Source organism: Oncorhynchus mykiss, chromosome 23, assembly GCF_013265735.2.
Source record: "Oncorhynchus mykiss isolate Arlee chromosome 23, USDA_OmykA_1.1, whole genome shotgun sequence".
NCBI classification, from domain to species: Eukaryota; Metazoa; Chordata; class Actinopteri; order Salmoniformes; family Salmonidae; genus Oncorhynchus; species Oncorhynchus mykiss.
This window is the reverse complement of record NC_048587.1, coordinates 62,441,473-62,465,507: the sequence shown is the minus strand read 5'-3', so window position 1 is coordinate 62,465,507 and position 24,035 is coordinate 62,441,473. Positions and strand designations below refer to the sequence as shown.

The 24,035-nt window shown below is 48.1% G+C and overlaps 1 protein-coding gene across 2 annotated transcripts in view; it reads right to left on the bottom strand.

Moving 5' to 3' along the window:
- LOC118943940 (E3 ubiquitin-protein ligase pellino homolog 1-like) overlaps positions 1 to 24,035 on the bottom strand; it is a 45,968-nt gene that overhangs the window by 6,304 nt on the left and 15,629 nt on the right. For both annotated transcript variants that reach the window (XM_036961012.1, XM_036961011.1), the window contains exons 2-6: positions 15,112 to 15,321; positions 11,513 to 11,642; positions 9,469 to 9,570; positions 7,174 to 7,371; positions 6,305 to 6,493 (exon numbers count right to left, since the gene is read on the bottom strand). In XM_036961012.1, the coding sequence (XP_036816907.1) occupies positions 6,305 to 6,493; positions 7,174 to 7,371; positions 9,469 to 9,570; positions 11,513 to 11,642; positions 15,112 to 15,200 (708 nt within the window). In that variant the 5' untranslated portion in view covers positions 15,201 to 15,321. The remainder of the gene's footprint in view (positions 1 to 6,304; positions 6,494 to 7,173; positions 7,372 to 9,468; positions 9,571 to 11,512; positions 11,643 to 15,111; positions 15,322 to 24,035) is intronic.

Below are 24,035 nucleotides of genomic sequence, written 5' to 3'. Positions count from 1 at the left end.
CTGAGTATCTTGTGCATGACTTCACTCTCTCAGTCACACTGAGTATCTGTGCATGACTTCACTCTCTGTCACACTGAGTATCTGTGCATGACTTCACTCTCTCAGTCACACTGAGTATCTGTGCATGACTCCACTCTCTCAGTCACACTGAGTATCTTGTGCATGACTTCACTCTCTCAGTCACACTGAGTATCTGTGCATGACTTCACTCTCTCAGTCACACTGAGTATCTGTGCATGACTCCACTCTCTCAGTCACACTGAGTATCTTGTGCATGACTTCACTCTCTCAGTCACAAACACTATCTGTGCATGACTTCACTCTCTGTCACACTGAGTATCTGTGCATGACTTCACTCTCTCAGTCACACTGAGTATCTGTGCATGACTCCACTCTCTCAGTCACACTGAGTATCTTGTGCATGACTTCACTCTCTCAGTCACACTGAGTATCTGTGCATGTACACAGGTGCTCTTCACGCTGCTACAAGGTGTGAGCTACGGGACCAAAACAGCGGAGAAGTTTAGCCGCGCGCTTCAACGCTCTTAGTTGTTGAGGAAATGGACCGGACAATATTGCTGTTTACTTTGTGCATCTCTGAGTACTTTTAAGGAGCACAGTGTTGAAGGGGTGTAGTGTCTCGTATAGCCCTGTAGATGGCAGGCTAGCCCATCTGTTCTCCACATCTCTGTATGGAGGTTGGAGAGCTGGTACACATTACTGACACACACACACACACACACACAACTCAGATCCTGTCTCAAACACAGCCAACTCACATCCTGTCTCAAACACGACACCCAACTCACATCCTGTCTCTTACACGACACCCAACTCACATCCTGTCTCTTACACGACACCCAACTCACATCCTGTCTCTTACACGACACTACACCCAACTCACATCCCGTCTCTTACACGACACTACACCTAACTCACATCCCGTCTCTTACACGACACCCAACTCACATCCTGTCTCAAACACGACACCAAACTCACATCCTGTCTCTTACACGACACTACACCCAACTCACATCCTGTCCCTTACACGACACCAAACTCACATCCTGTCTCAAACGCACACTAGTACTGGCATCTCCTGCACACACACACATTAATCATGTCACACTCTCATTATAAATCAAGGCAGACTTTTATCAACACATACTGTAAGGACTCCAGGCCCTGGGGAGGGTGTGAGGGTGTGAGTGTGTTCTCCTATGGGTCTATCCTTAATTACAATCACTTCAACCCTGAACACTCAGACTGGGGAAGGACAAACAGGCCCACTGGCACTGGGTTCTGGTGGTGTGTGTGTGTGTGTGTGTGTGAACATGTCTGCATGTGCATATCTGTGTGGATGGTCTGTGCATGTGTGTGAAGGGCATACTGTAGGACACTATGCTGCAGTGTTGACCTCTTCTGTTTTCCCCAGTCACCTGCCTGGTGGACAGAGTCCTCTACTGACCGACCGACGGACACACACACAGAACCAGTCACATCCCATTTAACATAGACACATGCTGTCATATATCCTGTAAATACTACTAACTACAGGCTGGGCCATAGGTTACAGCCTCAAATCAACTACAGGCTGGGTATACTGCCATAGGCTACAGGCTCAAATCAACTACAGGCTGGGTATACTGCCATAGGCTACAGCCCCAAATCAACTACAGGCTGGGTATACTGCCATAGGCTACAGCCCCAAATCAACTACAGGCTGGGTATACTGCCATAGGCTACAGCCTCAAATCACTGACATTCACACTAAACCTAAGACATGTCAAGGAGAAGACAAAGGCCTAAACATGTTATTGTCCCAAGTTTGCCTTTTTCCTTAAATAAATGTTTTGACCAGTAAAGGGGTCTTGCTAAGGCTTACCAGGCTTCTTCATTTGGAGCTGAAAGTAGCAGATTAAAAATAGGGCAATCTGTGATTGATACTGTACGTACAGTATCATATTTTTGTTTTATATAATAACCATTGAGTCTTGAATAATATAACCTATAAAGTGCCTAATTAGCTTAGTTCAACTGTCGTACCTCATCAGAATTCCAAATATAAGCTTGTTATCCTTCGCTGTTTGTAAACAACGTACATGTAAACAAACACTGTATAGCCTCAAAACATGGTTAAAACTATACGTTGGACATCATGGATGGTCAGTCCTCGTATCCATAACTCTGTCTGTGAACATGAGTGGTTCCATTTCTCCAGCCCCTCCCTCGGCTGTTTACCACATCAGTAACGGGTGACACTTGGGTTTTGTTTAAACTGCAGATTGCCCCTTTAAATTCAGGATAAATGATGAAGTGTGGTATTGTTCTTCCTCCCCATGACATTACTGGTTTATTTATTCATGTGACTGCACTACTTTATACAGGAGGGAACAGGGAAGGTAGGTGACTGCATTACTTTATACAGGAGGGAACAGGGAAGGTAGGTGACTGCATTACTTTATACAGGAGGGTACAGGGAAGGTAGGTGACTGCACTACTTTATACAGGAGGGTACAGGGAAGGTAGGTGACTGCACTACTTTATACAGGAGGGAACAGGGAAGGTAGGTGACTGCACTACTTTATACAGGAGGGAACAGGGAAGGTAGGTGACTGCACTACTTTATACAGGAGGGAACAGGGAAGGTAGGTGACTGCACTACTTTATACAGGAGGGTACAGAGAAGGTAGGTGACTGCATTACTTTATACAGGAGGGTACAGGGAAGGTAGGTGACTGCACTACTTTATACAGGAGGGAACAGGGAAGGTAGGTGACTGCACTACTTTATACAGGAGGGTACAGAGAAGGTAGGTGACTGCATTACTTTATACAGGAGGGTACAGGGAAGGTAGGTGACTGCACTACTTTATACAGGAGGGTACAGGGAAGGTAGGTGACTGCACTACATTATACAGGAGGGTACAGGGAAGGTAGGTGACTGCACTACATTATACAGGAGGGAACAGGGAAGGTAGGTGACTGCACTACTTTATACAGGAGGGTACAGAGAACGTGGGTGACTGCACTACTTTATACATGAGGGTACAGGGAAGGTAGGTGACTGCATTACTTTATACAGGAGGGTACAGGGAAGGTAGGTGACTGCACTACTTTATACAGGAGGATACAGGGAAGGTAGGTGACTGCACTACTTTATACAGGAGGGAACAGGGAAGGTAGGTGACTGCACTACTTTATACAGGAGGGTACATAGAACGTGGGTGACTGCACTACTTTATACAGGAGGGTACAGGGAAGGTAGGTGACTGCATTACTTTATACAGGAGGGTACAGGGAAGGTAGGTGACTGCACTACTTTATACAGGAGGGAACAGGGAAGGTAGGTGACTGCACTACATTATACAGGAGGGTACAGAGAACGTGGGTGACTGCACTACTTTATACAGGAGGGTACAGAGAACGTGGGTGACTGCACTACTTTATACAGGAGGGTACAGGGAAGGTAGGTGACTGCATTACTTTATACAGGAGGGAACAGGGAAGGTAGGTGACTGCACTACTTTATACAGGAGGGTACAGGGAAGGTAGGTGACTACATTACATTATACAGGAGGAAACAGGGAAGGTAGGTGACTGCATTACTTTATACAGGAGGGTACAGAGAACGTGGGTGACTGCACTACTTTATACAGGAGGATACAGGGAAGGTAGGTGACTGCATTACATTATACAGGAGGGTACAGGGAAGGTAGGTGACTGCATTACATTATACAGGAGGGTACAGGGAAGGTGAGGGAGTACACTACTTTATACAAGAGGTCATTTTCCTGTGGCATTCTGTAGATCCGTGGTTCCCAACCGGTGTGCCGAGGCCTTGAGGAAGTCTCAGGTGCACTGGGAAACTTAATTTTTTAAACACTCACTTATTAACGTGACCAGTGGACTTTTGACTTGGGAGCACTAGTGGAGGTCAGGTAAAACATTAAACGTCACTTAGTTAGGGGACGGCAGAGTAGCCTAGTGGTTAGAGTGTAGGGACGGCAGGGTGGCCTAGTGGTTAGAGTGTAGGGACGGCAGGGTAGCCTAGTGGTTAGAGTGTAGGGACGGCAGGGTAGCCTAGTGGTTAGAGTGTAGGGACGGCAGGGTAGCCTAGTGGTTAGAGTGTAGGGACGGCAGGGTAGCCTAGTGGTTAGAGTGTAGGGACGGCAGGGTAGCCTAGTGGTTAGAGCGTTGGACTAGTAACCGGAAGGTTGCAAGTTCAAACCCCCGAGCTGACAAGGTACAAATCTGTCGTTCTGCCCCTGAACAGGCAGTTAACCCACTGTTCCTAGGCCGTCATTGAAAATAAGAATTTGTTCTTAACTGACTTGCCTATTTAAATAAAGGTGTAAAAAATTTCTGTGTGGCTGTTTTAGGTCCAGTGTTCTCAGGCTGATGTTACATTTGAGAGGTGAGCATCAGGAGCAAAAGTAATTTGTATAATTTGACTTTGTCTGATGAGACTTAGCCAGAGTAATTTATTTCTTAATATATGGTTTTGGCGATGTTACATTTGAGAGGTGAGCATCAGGAGCAAAAGTCATTTGTATAATTTGACTTTGTCTGATGAGACTTAGCCAGAGTCATTTATTTCTTAGCTATACCAGAACCCCTGGTACTGTATGGCTCTGGGCTTAGCTATACCAGAGCCCCTGGTACTGTATGGCTCTGGGCTTAGCTATACCAGAGCCCCTGGTACTGTATGGCTCTGGGCTTAGCTATACCAGAGCCCCTGGTACTGTATGGCTCTGGGCTTAGCTATACCAGAGCCCCTGGTACTGTATGGCTCTGGGCTTAGCTATACCAGAGCCCCTGGTACTGTATGGCTCTGGGCTTAGCTATACCAGAGCCCCTGGTACTGTATGGCTCTGGGCTTAGCTATACCAGAGCCCCTGGTACTGTATGGCTCTGGGCTTAGCTATACCAGAACCTCTGGTACTGTATGGCTCTGGGCTTAGCTATACCAGAGCCCCTGGTACTGTATGGCTTTGGGCTTAGCTATACCAGAGCCACTGCCATAGAAACACACAGAGCATGGTTGTGTCTCCGTGGTTGCACCTTTACAGTGCAGGAAACCGCTCGTCTCTAGCCCAAACCCGTTCAAAACTACAAGACCGGAGCTACATTTCTCTCTTTCTGCCGCGTTGCTTTGTGTCTAAGAACAGCCCTTAGTCGTGGTATATTGGTCATATACCACACTCCCTCAGGCCTTACTTTCATGTGGGCTAAGAGTTGTGCAAGCTCGGTAGAATCTTATTCAGAAGGATTCACAGCTGTAGCGACTGTCAAAGGGTGCTTCCACCGAGTAAGAAGTCTGGGCTGTGAAGACACACAATCAATACATCTTAATTTGTATTCATTTGGAAAAATATGTTGTGTAGATCGGAAAAGGACACAAATCTAATTTAATGCCTTTTTAGATTTCCTTTTGAGACAGATAAATATGAAGATGTTTCTATTGGTGCCCGCCCAGTATCTAAAACAGCCAATCAGCTGTGAAATAGGAAGTGGGTTCTTTAATGCTGGAGCAGACATGGTTAACTCTTCACGTTTAAAAGCTCCACATAATGTAGTCGTTCATTTGTTGCTGCATCGGGAGACATGAAGAGAGGGATGAGAGAGGGAGAGGGATGAGAGGAAGAGAGGTGAAAGAGGAGAGGTGGGATGATGCTTGATAAAGACCTGTGCTGCCATTTGGAATTGCTAACAAGTAGTGAAAAGAAACGCTTGTGGAATCATATCTCTCTCTCTCTCATTCTCTCTCTATCCCTCTCTCTTTAGAGTAGAATGTGTTTTCACGTTACCCCTCTCCATCTTGCCCTGTGTGTGTGTCTCTCTCCATCTTGCCCTGTGTGTGTGTCTCTCTCCATCTTGCCCTGTGTGTGTGTCTCTCTCCATCTTGCCCTGTGTGTGTGTCTCTCTCCATCTTGCCCTGTGTGTGTGTCTCTCTCCATCTTGCCCTGTGTGTGTGTCTCTCTCCATCTTGCCCTGTGTGTGTGTGTGTGTGTGTGTCTCACCATCTTGCCCTGTGTGTGTGTGTGTGTGTGTGTCTCACCATCTTGCCCTGTGTGTGTCTCACCATCTTGCCCTGTGTGTCTCTCACCATCTTGCCCTGTGTGTGTGTGTGTGTGTGTCTCTCACCATCTTGCCCTGTGTGTGTGTGTCTCTCACCATCTTGCCCTGTGTGTGTGTGTGTCTCTCACCATCTTGCCCTGTGTGTGTGTGTCTCTCACCATCTTGCCCTGTGTGTGTGTGTGTGTCTCTCCCCATCTTGCCCTGTGTGTGTGTGTGTCTCTCACCATCTTGCCCCGCTGCTGAGCGGAGCGGGTCTCTCGGAGGGTGAAGACGTTACCGCAGACAGAGATCTCTCTCCAGACGCCCGGTTTGGAGTCCTCCGTGAAGCCGTGGCGAGGGTGCATCACCAGCACGCCGTTGGTGGTCAGCCCGTCCATCTGACCGTCACACGTCTTCCATTTAGCCGCCTTCTCCTGACGGGGGCAGGGGACAGGGGGGGGGGGTTTAGAGGGGGAAATAGAAAGTAAATTGTACTGTACTGTGTGGTTGCATGTACCTTTCTGAACATTCTAACAAATCAAAGAGGGAGGGGAAAATCCCCCCCATTTTCATTTTAGTGACACACACCTGCCCTCCCTCCGTCCCACACACACCTCCCCTCCCCCCATCCCACACACACCTCCCCTCCCCCCATCCCACACACACCTCCCCTCCCACCATCCCACACACACCTGCCCTCCCTCCGTCCCACACACACCTGCCCTCCCCCCATCCCACACACACCTCCCCTCCCACCATCCCACACACCTCCCCTCCCCCCACCCCACACACACCTCCCCTCCCCCCACCCCACACACACCTCCCCTCCCACCATCCCACACACACCTCCCCTCCCACCATCCCACACACACCTCCCCTCCCACCATCCCACACACACCTCCCCTCCCACCATCCCACACACACACACCTCTCCTCCCCCCATCCCACACACACCTCCCCTCCCACACACACCTCTCCTCCCCCCATTCCACACACACTCCCCTCCCACCATCCCACACACACCTCCCCTCCCACCATCCCACACACACCTACCTCTCCTCCCCCATCCCACACACACCTCCCCTCCCCATCCCACACCCCCCGACCCACTCACCCCTAGGAAGATGTTCTTGGAGCTGTCGAAGCCGGCAGCGTAGATGCGTGCGGTGTAGGGGGGCGTCCTCTGACACATGACACGGCAGGCGAAGCGAGAGATGGTGCTCTGGACTGACTGGGTGTCTGAGTTACTCTGGCTCCCTGCCACCGTGTCGGTTACCACAAAGTCTATAGGGCTCTCTGTGGAACGACCAATCTGACAGGAGGAGGGAGGGAGGAGAACGGTGGGAGAGAAAAGACAGTATGTTACAAGTAGGTTGACTTTATGTGGGAGACAGACAGAGAGAGGGAGAGAAAAGACAGTATGTTACAAGTAGGTTGACTTTATGTGGGAGACAGACAGAGAGAGGGAGAGAAAAGACAGTATGTTACAAGTAGGTTGACTTTATGTGGGAGACAGACAGAGAGAGAGAGAGAAAGACGTAAATGTGTTTAGAGACATTGACTGCACAGGTAGATTTAAAACTAATTCCATTCAAAACAGGTAATATGTTATTTATGCTCATAACTAATGCACCTTCTTCCACATGTTTGGTGTGTCTCCCAGGTGGCTTGTGGCAAACTTTAAACTACACTTTTTATGGATATCTTTAAGAAATGGCTTTCTTCTTGCCACTCTTCCATAAAGGCCAGATTTGTGCAATATACGACTGATTGTTGTCCTATGGACAGAGTCTCCCACCTCAGCTGTAGATCTCTGCAGTTCATCCAGAGTGATCATGGGCCTCTTGGCTGCATCTCTGATCAGTCTTCTCCTTGTATGAGCTGAAAGTTTAGAGGGACGGCCAGGTCTTGGTAGATTTGCAGTGGTCTGATACTCCTTCCATTTCAATATTATCGCTTGCACAGTGCTCCTTGGGATGTTTAAAGCTTGGGAAATCTTTTTGTATCCAAATCCGGCTTTAAACTTCTTCACAACAGTATCTCGGACCTGCCTGGTGTGTTCCTTGTTCTTCATGATGCTCTCTGCGCTTTTAACAGACCTCTGAGACTATCACAGTGCAGATGCATTTATACGGAGACTTGATTACACACAGGTGGATTGTATTTATCATCATTAGTCATTTAGGTCAACAGTGGATCATTCAGAGATCCTCACTGAACTTCTGGAGAGAGTTTGCTGCACTGAAAGTAAAGGGGCTGAATAATTTTGCACGCCCATTTTTTCAGTTTTTGATTTGTTAAAAAAGTTTGAAATATCCAATAAATGTCGTTCCACTTCATGATTGTGTCCCACTTGTTGTTGATTCTTCACAAAAAAATACAGTTTTATATCTTTATGTTTGAAGCCTGAAATGTGGCAAAAGGTCGCAAAGTTCAAGGGGGCCGAATACTTTCGCAAGGCACTGTACTTACTAACTTCATACTGTAACTAGTTAACACACAACACATTTGAAAGTACAAACACAAGCCAATACATTCACATAAATATATAAGAATATGGATAGGTCCCAAATGGCGCCCTATTCCCTAATAGTCCTATGGCCCCTGGTTGAAAGAAGTGCACTACTTAGGGAATAGGGTGCACTACAGAGCCCTATGGGCCCTGGTTAAAAGATGTGCACTACATTAGGGTTGGGTGACTAAGATTTTATCGTCTATTGATGTGTGACAGCTATCGTTGATGGTTTAGCATATTTAAAACTGGACTGCAGCACCAGAGTCTGACATCACGGCCACATGCCAAAAGCCCCTTTTACCTAACTGCCTAAATGTTCAAAATACATGGTAGTTATTAACATAAAGCAACAGAACAATGTAGAAAGAGTGAAGAGTACCAAAGCAGTGTAAAAATGTCAGATCGGCCCTAACAGGTTCCTCCCCCATCCCCTCTCCAACATGGGATGATCTGGGGTCAGGCTTATTGTTTAAAACAGAAAGGAGCCCAGAAGACAGAACGTTCTAGATGCGCTTTACCCTGATGATCCAGACTGAATAACACCCTACACTTGATACTGATAATATATATATCTATACTTTTAAAGGTAGGCTAACTTAACTGATATCTGAGTATTTTGTATAGACAACAGAAACACTACTAAGTTGCAAATCTGCTGGTGGGCAAATGAAAGCAACAGTCACCTCCACAAAACGCTGTTTACATTGATATCCATACTGAATGAAGCACTTAAAAAGAGACCTCACGGACACCCGAAACTTTTTCACTTCATTTAAGAAGTGCCTTAAAAAAAATTTTGTTTAACTGACTTAAAAGTGAAGGAAAGTTTAAGAGAAAATGTCCTTAAGGATGTTTTCTGCAACTGGGCCCACAGAAGGATGAGTTTGTAGTTACCTGGAACATGTCTGTGTTGTTATCATGAGTATATTCCACCACCACCGTCTGACCTCTGGATAACGTGTAGGAGATGCTGTGTTGGTCCTTGTTGCTGATAGCCTGGAGAGGGGAGGGAGGGAGGACGGGAGGGAGGGGGAGGGAGGACGGGATAGGGGGGGACGGAGACAGGGAAAGATGGGGGAGGAATGGAGAAATGAGGAACGTTCAGTATAGAAATGTTGAACAGAGAAGGTTCTGTCCTCAGCTCTTCTTGTTATATTTCTATCTGCTAAGTAGCGTTCTAAACGTCCCCCGTTCTAAAAGGCCTCCTGCAGGGACAGGGTAAAAGGCCTCCTGCAGGGACAGGGTAAAAGGCCTCCTGCAGGGACAGGGTAAAAGGCCTCCTGCAGGGACAGGGTAAAAGGCCTCCTGCAGGGACAGGGTAAAAGGCCTCCTGCAGGGACAGGGTAAAAGGCCTCCTGCAAGGACAGGGTAAAAGGCCTCCTGCAAGGACAGGGTAAAAGGCCTCCTGCAAGGACAGGGTAAAAGGCCTCCTGCAAGGACAGGGTAAAAGGCCTCCTGCAAGGACAGGGTAAAAGGCCTCCTGCAAGGACAGGGTAAAAGGCCTCCTGCAAGGACAGGGTAAAAGGCCTCCTGCAAGGACAGGGTAAAAGGCCTCTTGCAAGGACAGGGTAAAATGCCTCCTGCAAGGACAGGGTAAAAGGCCTCCTGCAGGGACAGGGTAAAAGGCCTCCTGCAGGGACAGGGTAAAATGCCTCCTGCAGGGACAGGGTAAAAGGCCTCCTGCAGGGACAGGGTAAAGGCCTCCTGCAAGGACAGGGTAAAAGGCCTCCTGCAAGGACAGGGTAAAAGGCCTCCTGCAAGGACAGGGTAAAAGGCCTCCTGCAAGGACAGGGTAAAAGGCCTCCTGCAAGGACAGGGTAAAAGGCCTCCTGCAAGGACAGGGTAAAAGGCCTCCTGCAAGGACAGGGTAAAAGGCCTCCTGCAGGGACAGGGTAAAAGGCCTCCTGCAGGGACAGGGTAAAAGGCCTCCTGCAGGGACAGGGTAAAAGGCCTCCTGCAGGGACAGGGTAAAAGGCCTCCTGCAGGGACAGGGTAAAAGGCCTCCTGCAGGGACAGGGTAAAAGGCCTCCTGCAAGGACAGGGTAAAAGGCCTCCTGCAGGGACAGGGTAAAGCCCTCCTGCAGGGACAGGGTAAAGGCCTCCTGCAGGGACAGGGTAAAAGGCCTCCTGCAGGGACAGGGTAAAAGGCCTTCTGCAGGGACAGGATGAAAGGCCTCCTGCAGGGACAGGGTAAAAGGCCTCCTGCAGGGACAGGGTAAAAGGCCTCCTGCAGGGACAGGGTAAAGGCCTCCTGCAGGGACAGGGTAAAAGGCCTCCTGCAGGGACAGGGTAAAGGCCTCCTGCAGGGACAGGGTAAAAGGCCTCCTGCAGGGACAGGGTAAAAGGCCTCCTGCAGGGACAGGGTAAAAGGCCTCCTGCAGGGACAGGGTAAAAGGCCTCCTGCAGGGACAGGGTAAAAGGCCTCCTGCAGGGACAGGGTAGAAAGGCCTCCTGCAGGGACAGGGGAGAAAGGCCTCCTGCAAGGACAGGGGAGAAAGGCCTCCTGCAGGGACAGGGTAAAAGGCCTCCTGCAGGGACAGGGTAAAAGGCCTCCTGCAGGGACAGGGTAAAAGGCCTCCTGCAGGGACAGGGTAAAAGGCCTCCTGCAGGGACAGGGTAGAAAGGCCTCCTGCAGGGACAGGGTAAAAGGCCTCCTGCAGGGACAGGGTAAAAGGCCTCCTGCAGGGACAGGGTAAAAGGCCTCCTGCAGGGACAGGGTAGAAAGGCCTCCTGCAGGGACAGGGGAGAAAGGCCTCCTGCAGGGACAGGGTGCTGGAATTAAAAATACAAATATAAGACAAAACACAAATCACAACAAGAGATACTGGTAGGTGTGTGTAGGTGTGTGTGTAGGTGTGTGTGTAGGTGTGTGTGTAGGTGTGTGTGTGTGGGTGGGTGTGTGTGTGTGTGTGTAGGTGTGTGTGTGTGTGTGTCTTACCTTAGCTGCCTGTGCGGTGCAGGCAGCGTGCACTGTGCTGGGTTTGACCCCATTAGCCTTGGGTCTCTTAGACAGACTGAAACGGCTTTTCCTCCTGCCTCGATCACCGTTGGGTAGAGAGCCATTGTACCTAAAGAGAGAGACAGACCGAGACAGACAGAGAGAGAGAGATAAACAAGGGGATAGGATGCCATTTTGGAAGCAAGAAGTGTTCCTAGAGCAGGCAGGGGGAGTTGCTGTGAGTTCACAGACATGCCTGTATTGTGTGTGTGTGTGTGTGTGTGTGTGTGTGTGTGTGTGTGTGTGTGTGTGTGTGTGTGTGTGTGTGTGTTACTATCTTTGTGGGTACTGGAAATCCCCAAAAGTATTTCTCAGGTCCCAATGAGTACAAAGGCTAGATTTAAAGATAGGTTTAATATATGAGTGTGTGTGATCCAGCTCTGCTGATATCTCATCACTGTTTTCCTTTGTTATAATCATCTCCCTGGAGACCAACACTACTGTTATAATCATCTCCCTGGAGACCAACACTACTGTTATAATCATCTCCCTGGAGACCAACACTACTGTTAATCATCTCCCTGACAGCCTGGAGACCAGGACCAACACTACACAACAAACAGTGAGTCAGCACACACAAACATACGCAGGGACACAAACACACACGTGTGTGTATGCCTGCGTGCCTGCATGTGCTTTTACACACAACCCCCCCACAATAACCACCTCGAAGAGAATAGGAAGCAACGTCATCATCAACGTAGAGGAACAGCCATAAGTATCTGAGTTCGTATCATCCAGTTGCTTGCACAGACTGGAATATATACCACCTCAGTCATCGGCTTCATCAATAAGTGCATCGACGACATCGTTTCCAGTGACCGTACGTACATATCCCAACCAGAAGCCATGGATTACAGCCAATATCTGCATCGAAGCTAAAGGCTAGACCTGCTGATTTCAAGGAGCAGGACAGTAATCTGGACGCTTCTAAGAAATCCTGCTATGCCCTCAGATGAACCATCACACAAGCAAAGCGTCAATATAGGATTAACCTTTTAGGGTTAGGGGGCAGCATTTTCACTTTGGATGAATTGCGTGCCCATAGTGAACTGCCTCCTACTCAGTCCCAGATGCTAATATATGCATATTATTATTACTATTGGATAGAAAACACTGACGTTTCTAAAACTGTTTGAATTATGTCTGAGTATAACAGAACTCATAGGGCAAGCAAACTTCCAAACAGGAAGTGGAAATTCTGGGGCTGGTTGATTTTCAACTCATCGCCTATTCACATCCAAATAAGATATGGATCTGTTCGCACTTCCTACGCCTTCCACTAGATGTCAACAGTCAGTAGAACGTGGAATGAAGCCTATAGTGTGATGTGGGACCGGATAGCAGCTATTTGAGTCACTGGCCTGGCACAATGCCAGTTCGTGGTTACGTGCAGTAGTCATTATATCGCCTTGCGCTCCATTACTCTGTAGACAAAAACAAATGCTCCGGTTGGAATGTTATTGGATATATATGATAATAACATCCTGAAGATTGATTCTCTACTTAGTTTGACCAGTTTATTCAACCTGGAATATAACTTTTTGAAGTTTTCGTCCGCGTTTGCCTGGACCAGCGCCAGCTTTTGGACATGTGAACTAAACGTGCTAGCAAAAGTAGCTAATTGGACACTAGTAATGGACATTATGGAACAAAACAACGATTTATTGCAGAACTAGGATTCCTTGCACTGCATTCTGATGAAAGATCAAAGGTAAGGGGCTATTTATGATGTAATTTCGTATTTCTGTTGACTCCAACATGGCGGAGAAATATATTTACGTCTGAGTGCCGTCTCAGATTATTGCACGGTATGCTTTTTTCGTAACGTTTTTTTAAAGATCTGACACAGCGGTTGCATTAAGAACCAGTGTATCTTTAATTATATGTAAAACATGTATCTTTCGTCAAAGTTTATGATGAGTATTTCTGTTATATGACGTAACTCTCTAATTACTCTGGATATTTTGGAGGCATTTCTGAACATGGCGCCAATGTAAACCAAGATTTGTGGATATAAATATGCATATTATCGAACAAAACATAAATGTATTGTGTAACATGATGTCATATGAGTGTTATCTGATGAAGATTATCAAAGGTTAGTGATTAATTTTCTCTCTAATTCTGCTTTTGTGACTATCTTTGGCTGGGAAAAATGGCTGTGTGTTTTTTTGGATTTGGTGGTGATCTAACATAAATATATGTTGTGTTTTCGCTGTAAAACATTTTAAAAAATTGGACACGATGGGTAGATTAACAAGATGTTTATCTTTCATTTGCTGTATTGAACTTGTTAATGTGTGAAAGTTAAATATTTAAAAAAAATATTTTTGAATTTCCCGCGCTGCCTTTTTCAGCGGAATGTTGGGGGGGGATTCCGTTAGCGGAGCTGTGTCCTAGACCGGTTAAGATTGAATCCTACTACACCGGCTCTGACGCTCGTCAGATTTGGCAGGGCTTGAAAACTTCTCCTTAATGCAACCGCCGTGTCAGATTTTAAAAAAACTTTACGGAGAAAGCAAACCATGCAATAATCTGAGTACAGCCTTTAGACAACAAAGCAGCCAAAAAGATACCCGCCATATTGGGGTAGTCAACATTACTCAGAAATAGCAGTTTAAATATTCACTTTCCTTTGACGATCTTCATCAGAATGCACTCCCAGGAATCCCAGTTCCACCATAAATGTTTGATTTGTTCGATAATGTCCATCCGTTATGTCCAAATATCTTCTTTTGTTAGGGCGTTTGGAAAACAAATCCAAAAGCGTGTTCAGGTCGCGCCGAAAGTCGGACGAAAAGTTCAAAAAGTTCCGTTACAGCCCGTAGAAACATGCCAACCTAAGTATGGAATCAATCTTTAGGATGTTTTTAACATAAAACTTCACTAATGTTCCAATCGGACAATTCCTTTGTCTGTACAAATGAAGTGGAACGTAGCTACCTTTCATGTGAGCGCGCCAGACCGAGGCTGTGGCACTCTGCCAGACCACTCACTCAAAGAGCCCTTATGAGCCCTTCCTTTAGAGTAGAATCCTCAAAACAGGTTCTAAATACTGTTGACATCTAGTGGAAGCCTTGGGAAGTGAAACATAACTAATAATCGCCCTGTATCTTCAATGGGGGCTGAGTTGAAAAACTACAAACCTCAGATTTCCCACTTCCTGGTTGGATTTTTTTCTCAGTTTTTTGCCTGCCATATGAGTTCTGTTATACTCACAGACATCATTCAAACAGTTTTAGAAACCTCAGTGTTTTATATCCAAATGTACTAATTATATGCATATTCTAGCTTTTACGGCTGAGTAACAGGCAGCTTAATTTGGGCACGTTTTCATCCAAGCTACTCAATTTGAAGTAAGCATTTCATGGTAAAGTCTACACTTTTTGTATTCCGTGCATGTAACAAATAAAGTTTGATTTGATCTACATAGAGGAACAACCATAAGTATCTGAGTATCATCAACATAGAGGGAACAGCCATAAGCATCTGAGTTAGTTACTAAGTGGTGAAGTGTTATGTGGTTGGCTCCTTACCCCAGCACCATGAGCTCTCCATATTTCACCGGCACTTTGGAGGAGGAGGTGGAGGAGGGGGAGATATTTTCCTGCTCTGGAGAGAACATGGGCCCGGCTGGCTGGATGGGTGAGGGTAGGAGGGATGTCACACTAAATGGGTGGGGTCAGCTGAGCTTCAGCTCCGCCTCCTCATCCTGCATGTGCCTGTTGGCTGTCGCCGCTGCAACCCTAGATAGAGATAAGAGGGAGAGCGCGTGAGGTCAGTCACACGTGGACAACACAGCTCACAACATCAGGAAGTCACCTGATCTCTCAGGTCTCACCTTACACTGAGAACAGGAAGTCACTGACAGTTACACCACCACACACCCTTTAAGACACACACACAAATAGGGCCCTAGAAAAAAAACATCTGTGTTGCGCCAAGCGTGGAATCCAGACATTAAACCCGAATTAAACAATACTCCAAAAATGTATTGAACTTACTAGAACATTCCTTAAAAATTGCCCCTGTGACTCACAAGACATGAAGAAAATGCATCAGGGTAGCGGGGCGGCAGGGTAGCCTAATGGTTAGAGCGTTGGACTAGTTGCAAGTTCAAACCCCCGAGTTGACAAGGTACAAATCTGTCGTTCTGCCCCTGAACAGCCACTTAACCCACTGTTCCTAGGCCGTCATTGAAAATAAGAATTTGTTCTTTAACTGACTTGCCTAGTTAAATAAAGGTCAAATAAAATCATTGATTAGTAATTTCTTGCATCTTTCTGAAAGGGCTCGGGAATGCCTGTCTGTGTTGTGGTGCTCTTATGTCTAGTCTACACTTAGTGTAGCCGTTAGCGATGATGCTAATGATAACCATCTGCCGGTAGATGGAAAGGCTTTCCCAAAAACCTTCTCAATTTAATGTTAACTACAAAGCAGCCTGTCTGCTACCTACCTGGCAGAATGATACCATGATTATTTGCATCAACCCAGTGGCCATTTGCTTAGAAAACTCTGCAATCTCATGAGGGCTACAGAAACACCGTTAACCAAACAACGGTCTCTGGCTGGTGCCACCTGCATTGTGTGTGTGGTGTGTTCGCTATGTGGTCTCAGGTTGAAACGGTTGCTGCTGTGTGTCTGTGTATCCCCTTAGGATAGGTTTATACTCCCCCACGCGGTCACCAAACCCCCCCACGCGGTCACCAAACCCCCCCACGCGGTCACCAAACTCCCCCCACGCGGTCACCAAACTCCCCCACGCGGTCACCAAACTCCCCCACGCGGTCACCAAACCCCCCCACGCGGTCACCAAACTCCCCCACGCGGTCACCAAACTCCCCCACGCGGTCACCAAACTCCCCCACGCGGTCACCAAACTCCCTCACGCGGTCACCAAACTCCCCCACGCGGTCACCAAACCCCCCCACGCGGTCAGCAAACTCCCCCACGCGGTCACCAAACTCCCCCACGCGGTCACCAAACTCCCCCACGCGGTCACCAAACTCCCTCACGCGGTCACCAAACTCCCCCACGCGGTCACCAAACTCCTCCACGCGGTCACCAAACCCCCCCACGCGGTCACCAAACTCCCCCACGCAGTCACCAAACTCCCCCACGCGGTCACCAAATGCGCTCGGCAGAAAAACAAGAGGTGCTTAAAAGTTTCAAGTTGCAAAAGGTTTTGCTACCGTTTCCCCTAATGAATACGACCCAGGGCTTTCACAGTGACCTCACTTCCTCAGACAACGGTGCCTTTGTGCAGCCAGGCAGTCCCCCCCCCCCCTAAAAACAACACCAACAATTTGCCTGTGTCCTGTTTGGCACGCAGGTTGAGTCCCGTCCTTCAACAGTTCAAGGAAAGGGAAAGGTGTGCTATTCTTCAACCACACTTTTGAGTGTTCAGAATGCACACTGGACTGGCTGTTGATCGGGACGCTTGTGAGAACTACGATGATGAAGTCACTTCAAATGGGAGTTGAGGTGATTCACAAATGGAATATAAATCAGGCCAGTTTCCTGGAAACAGATTCACACACAACCTATTTCATACCTCTCAGCTGCCAAGGCATTATTTGCAAAAAGCAAAGGCCTCACTCACATCAAGTTAAAATCATGTTACTCCCCACCACACTAACCACAAAAACACTCATGGAGAACTTCCAACTGAGATGGCTAACTGTTAACACCTTCTCACAAAGAAACTGTCTTGATGATGCAGAGGTTGTTGATTCCGCTCACCCAAAGTCTTTAACAACACCCTCCTGATGGAAACAGCCCCCCCCCCCAAAAAAAAATAACACTAGTGCCCACAACATAAACACTGGTGAACCCCTGGTGTGGGGTAGCCTAAGGCTCAGGGGTCAGAGCTACTCAACTCAAAGATCTCACCCAAAATCTGATGACAGGAGTCCAAACACCCTCTTTTAGGAAGTGTCTAAATCTCAATGAACTTTTAGGTTATCAGCTCAGTGGAGAAAAGTAATTTCATGAGAGAGAGAGAAAAGTCCCTTCATATATGAGTGAGAGAGAGAGAGAGAGAGAGAGAGAGTGAGAGTGAGTGTGAGAGAGTGAGTGTGTGAGAGAGAGAGAGAGGGTGTGAGAGAGAGAGTGTGAGAGAGAGAGAGAGAGACAGAGACAGAGAGAGAGACAGAGAGAGAGACAGAGAGAGAGACAGAGAGAGACAGAGAGAGAGACAGAGAGAGAGAGAGAGAGAGAGAGAGAGAGAGAGAGAGAGAGAGAGAGAGAGAGAGAGAGAGAGACAGAGAGAGAGACAGAGAGAGAGACAGAGAGAGAGACAGAGAGACAGAGAGAGCGTGTTTCCAGATGAAGGGCTGGTGGTGAGGAAGCAGACATAGACTAGGTGTGGTGTGGTGGAGGACCTCCATGGGGAAGGAGAACCACATCAGTGGCCCCAGCAGACAGCCTGCTTCCTGGGCACACACCAGCTGCCTCCTGGGATATCCAACAGGCCAGCCAGTTAGCCAGCCAGCAAGTCAACCAGACAGCCAACAAACTAGCCAGACAGCCAGCTAACCAGTCAATCACAGTCAACCTGCCAGTTGACCAACAAACCAGACAGCCTTCCAGTCAACCATTTAGTCAGTCCGCGAACCTTTAAGGCACCCAGTCTACCAGCACCACTAAGAGAGAGTACTAAGCTAAGTCAGTATCAGTCATCTTACTTTCACTTAGTGCTGCTGGCTGGCTGGAGGCCTGGCTGGTTAGCTGACTCGCTGTCTAAATGGTTTGTAGACTGGCTAATTTGCTGGCTGGTTAAATGAGTAACAAGGGTCCTCTGCAGCTCAGTTGGTAGAGCCTGGCACTTGTAACGGCAGGATAGTGGGTTCAAATCCCAAAACGTTCTGCTAAGCGGAATATATTATAGTTAAGCCAGTCTCGTTGATGGCTATCAACTCTCTGCACTTCAGCCTCCATTAAGGGAAACTCTCAACCAACTCTCAACCTTCAGCGAGAACACTCCTGTACTTAGGTTGTTTACTCTCAACTGGGGATGGGCACAGTTATTTCAATATTTGAATATCTGAACAGACATTAGTATTTGATTACTTGTGTGAGTATTCATATTTATAAGTAAAAATTACAGGCCTATTTTAAAAATGAAAATATCCATGTTACATTGCTGCATACAAGGATATACCATGACATTTCAAATTCTTAAATTTAATAAAACTACTTTTAAAAGTCATTTTTATGACATGCACCCCATAAAGACAGGCGCCTTCACACATGATTGTTTTTGTTAGCCAATCAAAGCTTCACTAGGCCTACAGTCACAGAGGCTCACTACAATACATTTTAATAGGAAGTTAGCAGAAATAGAGAAGCTCTTGCTGCTGTGGAAAGGAAAATACCTGTCTATTCGTGAAAAACTGATAAACTGGGATATGACTAAAGAGTTAATCTATTTGCAGAAATATTCCATTTGATTTGGAACAGCAAGCCAAACTAAATTAAAACGGGCCTATTTATATAATGAATATGAATTTGGAGGGCAGAAATTATTAAATATTAAAGCATTAGACCTTAAATCCGAACTGGTTCTCTAGCAGATTAGTAAGAATGTCTCACCCCATGTTCAAGAATGGCTTTTCCCCCCCATTTATTCAGATTACAACCTCTCACTTTCGGTTATTAAAAAATATAGTGATACATTTAAAAAAAGTATACCATTTTCATTTAGGGACAAAAAAAAAATTGACAGCTGTGCCATATGACTCCAAAATAGTTGGGAAGAGATTTTCAATGTACTGATTCCATGGCACATGGTTTATATATATATATATATATATATATATATATATATATATATATATATATATATATATATATATATATATATATATATATATATATATATATATAGGGGGTACAACCATCGCAGTTCTGCATAGTTCGTTTTGGTACGGTCCATGTAGCTTGTTTTTGGTCACAAGTTCAGGAATGGCTGAAGAATTGCAACATTTAACTGGAGACAACTCTGCAAATAGCACTACTGGGTGATGTAAAAAGTCATAGTCCATCGATCAATAATACAATAATACTCTTAGCAAAAATGTTTCTTTCATTTACAATCAGTAGAATCTATGAGAATAGAAAGGTTCAGAACATTGGTGAAATATCACACCACAGGCAAATAGAAATCAAAACTGGATGGTGTTCAGAGATAGATGGGAGGGGTTGAGGGGAGCTGGAGGATGGGACTGGATGGTGTTCAGAGATAGATGGGAGGGGTTGAGGGGAGCTGGAGGATGGGACTGGATGGTGATCAGAGATAGATGGGAGGGGTTGAGGGGAACTGAAGGATGGGACTGGGTGGTGTTCAGAGATAGATGGGAGGGGTTGAGGGGAGCTGGAGGATGGGACTGGATGGTGTTCAGAGATAGATGGGAGGGGTTGAGGGGAGCTGGAGGATGGGACTGGATGGTGTTCAGAGATAGATGGGAGGGGTTGAGGGGAGCTGAAGGATGGGACTGGATGGTGTTCAGAGATAGATGGGAGGGGTTGAGGGGAGCTGGAGGATGGGACTGGATGGTGTTCAGAGATAGATGGAAGGGGTTGAGGGGAGCTGAAGGACTGGATGGTGTTCAGAGATAGATGGAAGGGGTTGAGGGGAGCTGAAGGATGGGACTGGATGGTGTTCAGAGATAGATGGAAGGGGTTGAGGGGAGCTGGAGGATGGGACTGGATGGTGTTCAGAGATAGATGGGAAGGGTTGAGGGGAGCTGAAGGATGGGACTGGGTGGTGTTCAGAGATAGATGGGAGGGGTTGAGGGGAGCTGAAGGATGGGACTGGATGGTGTTCAGAGATAGATGGGAGGGGTTGAGGGGAGCTGGAGGATGGGACTGGATGGTGTTCAGAGATAGATGGGAAGGGTTGAGGGGAGCTGAAGGATGGGACTGGGTGGTGTTCAGAGATAGATGGGAGGGGTTGAGGGGAGCTGAAGGATGGGACTGGATGGTGTTCAGAGATAGATGGGAGGGGTTGAGGGGAGCTGAAGGATGGGACTGGATGGTGTTCAGAGATAGATGGGAAGGGTTGAGGGGAGCTGAAGGATGGGACTGGATGGTGTTCAGAGATAGATGGAAGGGGTTGAGGGGAGTTGAAGGATGGGACTGGATGGTGTTCAGAGATAGATGGAAGGGGTTGAGGGGAGCTGAAGGATGGGACTGGATGGTGTTCAGAGATAGATGGAAGGGGTTGAGGGGAGCTGAAGGATGGGACTGGATGGTGTTCAGAGATAGATGGGAGGGGTTGAGGGGAGCTGGAGGATGGGACTGGATGGTGTTCAGAGATAGATGGGAGGGGTTGAGTGGAGCTGAAGGATGGGACTGGATGGTGTTCAGAGATAGATGGGAGGGGTTGAGTGGAGCTGAAGGATGGGACTGGATGGTGTTCAGAGATAGATGGAAGGGGTTGAGGGGAGTTGAAGGATGGGACTGGATGGTGTTCAGAGATAGATGGAAGGGGTTGAGGGGAGCTGAAGGATGGGACTGGATGGTGTTCAGAGATAGATGGGAGGGGTTGAGGGGAGCTGGAGGATGGGACTGGATGGTGTTCAGAGATAGATGGGAGGGGTTGAGTGGAGCTGAAGGATGGGACTGGATGGTGTTCAGAGATAGATGGGAGGGGTTGAGTGGAGCTGAAGGATGGGACTGGATGGTGTTCAGAGATAGATGGAAGGGGTTGAGGGGAGCTGAAGGATGGGACTGGATGGTGTTCAGAGATAGATGGGAGGGGTTGAGGGGAGTTGAAGGATGGGACTGGATGGTGTTCAGAGATAGATGGGAGGGGTTGAGGGGAGCTGAAGGATGGGACTGGATGGTGTTCAGAGATAGATGGGAGGGGTTGAGGGGAGCTGAAGGATGGGACTGGATGGTGTTCAGAGATAGATGGGAGGGGTTGAGGGGAGCTGAAGGATGGGACTGGATGGTGTTCAGAGATAGATGGGAGGGGTTGAGGGGAGCTGAAGGATGGGACTGGATGGTGTTCAGAGATAGATGGGAGGGGTTGAGGGGAGCTGAAGGATGGGACTGGATGGTGTTCAGAGATAGATGGGAGGGGTTGAGGGGAGCTGAAGGATGGGACTGGATGGTGTTCAGAGATAGATGGGAGGGGTTGAGGGGAGTTGAAGGATGGGACTGGATGGTGTTCAGAGATAGATGGAAGGGGTTGAGGGGAGCTGGAGGATGGGACTGGATGGTGTTCAGAGATAGATGGAAGGGGTTGAGGGGAGCTGGAGGATGGGACTGGATGGTGTTCAGAGATAGATGGAAGGGGTTGAGGGGAGCTGGAGGATGGGACTGGATGGTGTTCAGAGATAGATGGAAGGGGTTGAGGGGAGCTGGAGGATGGGACTGGATGGTGTTCAGAGATAGATGGGAGGGGTTGAGGGGAGCTGAAGGATGGGACTGGATGGTGTTCAGAGATAGATGGGAGGGGTTGAGGGTAGTTGAAGGATGGGACTGGATGGTGTTCAGAGATAGATGGGAGGGGTTGAGGGGAGCTGAAGGATGGGACTGGGTGGTGTTCAGAGATATATGGGAAGGGTTGAGGGTAGTTGAAGGATGGGACTGGGTGGTGTTCAGAGATAGATGGGAGGGGTTGAGGGGAGCTGAAGGATTGGACTGAATGGTGTTCAGAGATGTATGGGAGGGGTTGAGGGGAGCTGAAGGATGGGACTGGGTGGTGTTCAGAGATAGATGGGAGGGGTTGAGGGGAGCTGAAGGATGGGACTGGATGGTGTTCAGAGATAGATGGGAGGGGTTGAGGGGAGCTGAAGGATGGGACTGGATGGTGTTCAGAGATAGATGGGAGGGGTTGAGGGGAGCTGAAGGATGGGACTGGGTGGTGTTCAGAGATAGATGGGAGGGGTTGAGGGGAGCTGAAGGATGGGACTGGATGGTGTTCAGAGATAGATGGGAGGGGTTGAGGGGAGCTGAAGGATGGGACTGGGTGGTGTTCAGAGATATATGGGAAGGGTTGAGGGTAGTTGAAGGATGGGACTGGATGGTGTTCAGAGATAGATGGAAGGGGTTGAGGGGAGCTGAAGGATGGGACTGGGTGGTGTTCAGAGATATATGGGAAGGGTTGAGGGTAGTTGAAGGATGGGACTGGATGGTGTTCAGAGATAGATGGGAGGGGTTGAGGGGAGCTGAAGGATGGGACTGGGTGGTGTTCAGAGATAGATGGGAGGGGTTGAGGGGAGCTGAAGGATGGGACTGGATGGTGTTCAGAGATAGATGGGAGGGGTTGAGGGGAGCTGAAGGATGGGACTGGGTGGTGTTCAGAGATATATGGGAAGGGTTGAGGGTAGTTGAAGGATGGGACTGGATGGTGTTCAGAGATAGATGGAAGGGGTTGAGGGGAGCTGAAGGATGGGACTGGATGGTGTTCAGAGATAGATGGGAGGGGTTGAGGGGAGCTGAAGGATGGGACTGGGTGGTGTTCAGAGATAGATGGGAGGGGTTGAGGGGAGCTGAAGGATGGGACTGGGTGGTGTTCAGAGATAGATGGGAGGGGTTGAGGGGAGCTGAAGGATGGGACTGGATGGTGTTCAGAGATAGATGGGAGGGGTTGAGGGGAGCTGAAGGATGGGACTGGGTGGTGTTCAGAGATATATGGGAAGGGTTGAGGGTAGTTGAAGGATGGGACTGGATGGTGTTCAGAGATAGATGGAAGGGGTTGAGGGGAGCTGAAGGATGGGACTGGATGGTGTTCAGAGATATATGGGAAGGGTTGAGGGTAGTTGAAGGATGGGACTGGATGGTGTTCAGAGATAGATGGGAAGGGTTGAGGGGAGCTGAAGGATGGGACTGGATGGTGTTCAGAGATAGATGGAAGGGGTTGAGGGGAGCTGAAGGATGGGACTGGATGGTGTTCAGAGATAGATGGGAGGGGTTGAGGGTAGTTGAAGGATGGGACTGGATGGTGTTCAGAGATAGATGGGAGGGGTTGAGGGGAGCTGAAGGATGGGACTGGGTGGTGTTCAGAGATAGATGGGAGGGGTTGAGAGGAGCTGAAGGATGGGACTGGGTGGTGTTCAGAGATAGATGGGAGGGGTTGAGGGGAGCTGAAGGATGGGACTGGATGGTGTTCAGAGATAGATGGGAGGGGTTGAGGGGAGCTGAAGGATGGGACTGGATGGTGTTCAGAGATAGATGGGAGGGGTTGAGGGGAGCTGAAGGATGGGACTGGGTGGTGTTCAGAGATAGATGGGAAGGGTTGAAGGCAGCTGAAGGATGGGACTGGATGGTGTTCAGAGATAGATGGGAGGGGTTGAGGGGAGCTGAAGGATGGGACTGGATGGTGTTCAGAGATAGATGGGAGGGGTTGAGGGGAGCTGAAGGATGGGACTGGATGGTGTTCAGAGATAGATGGGAGGGGTTGAGGGGAGCTGAAGGATGGGACTGGGTGGTGTTCAGAGATAGATGGGAA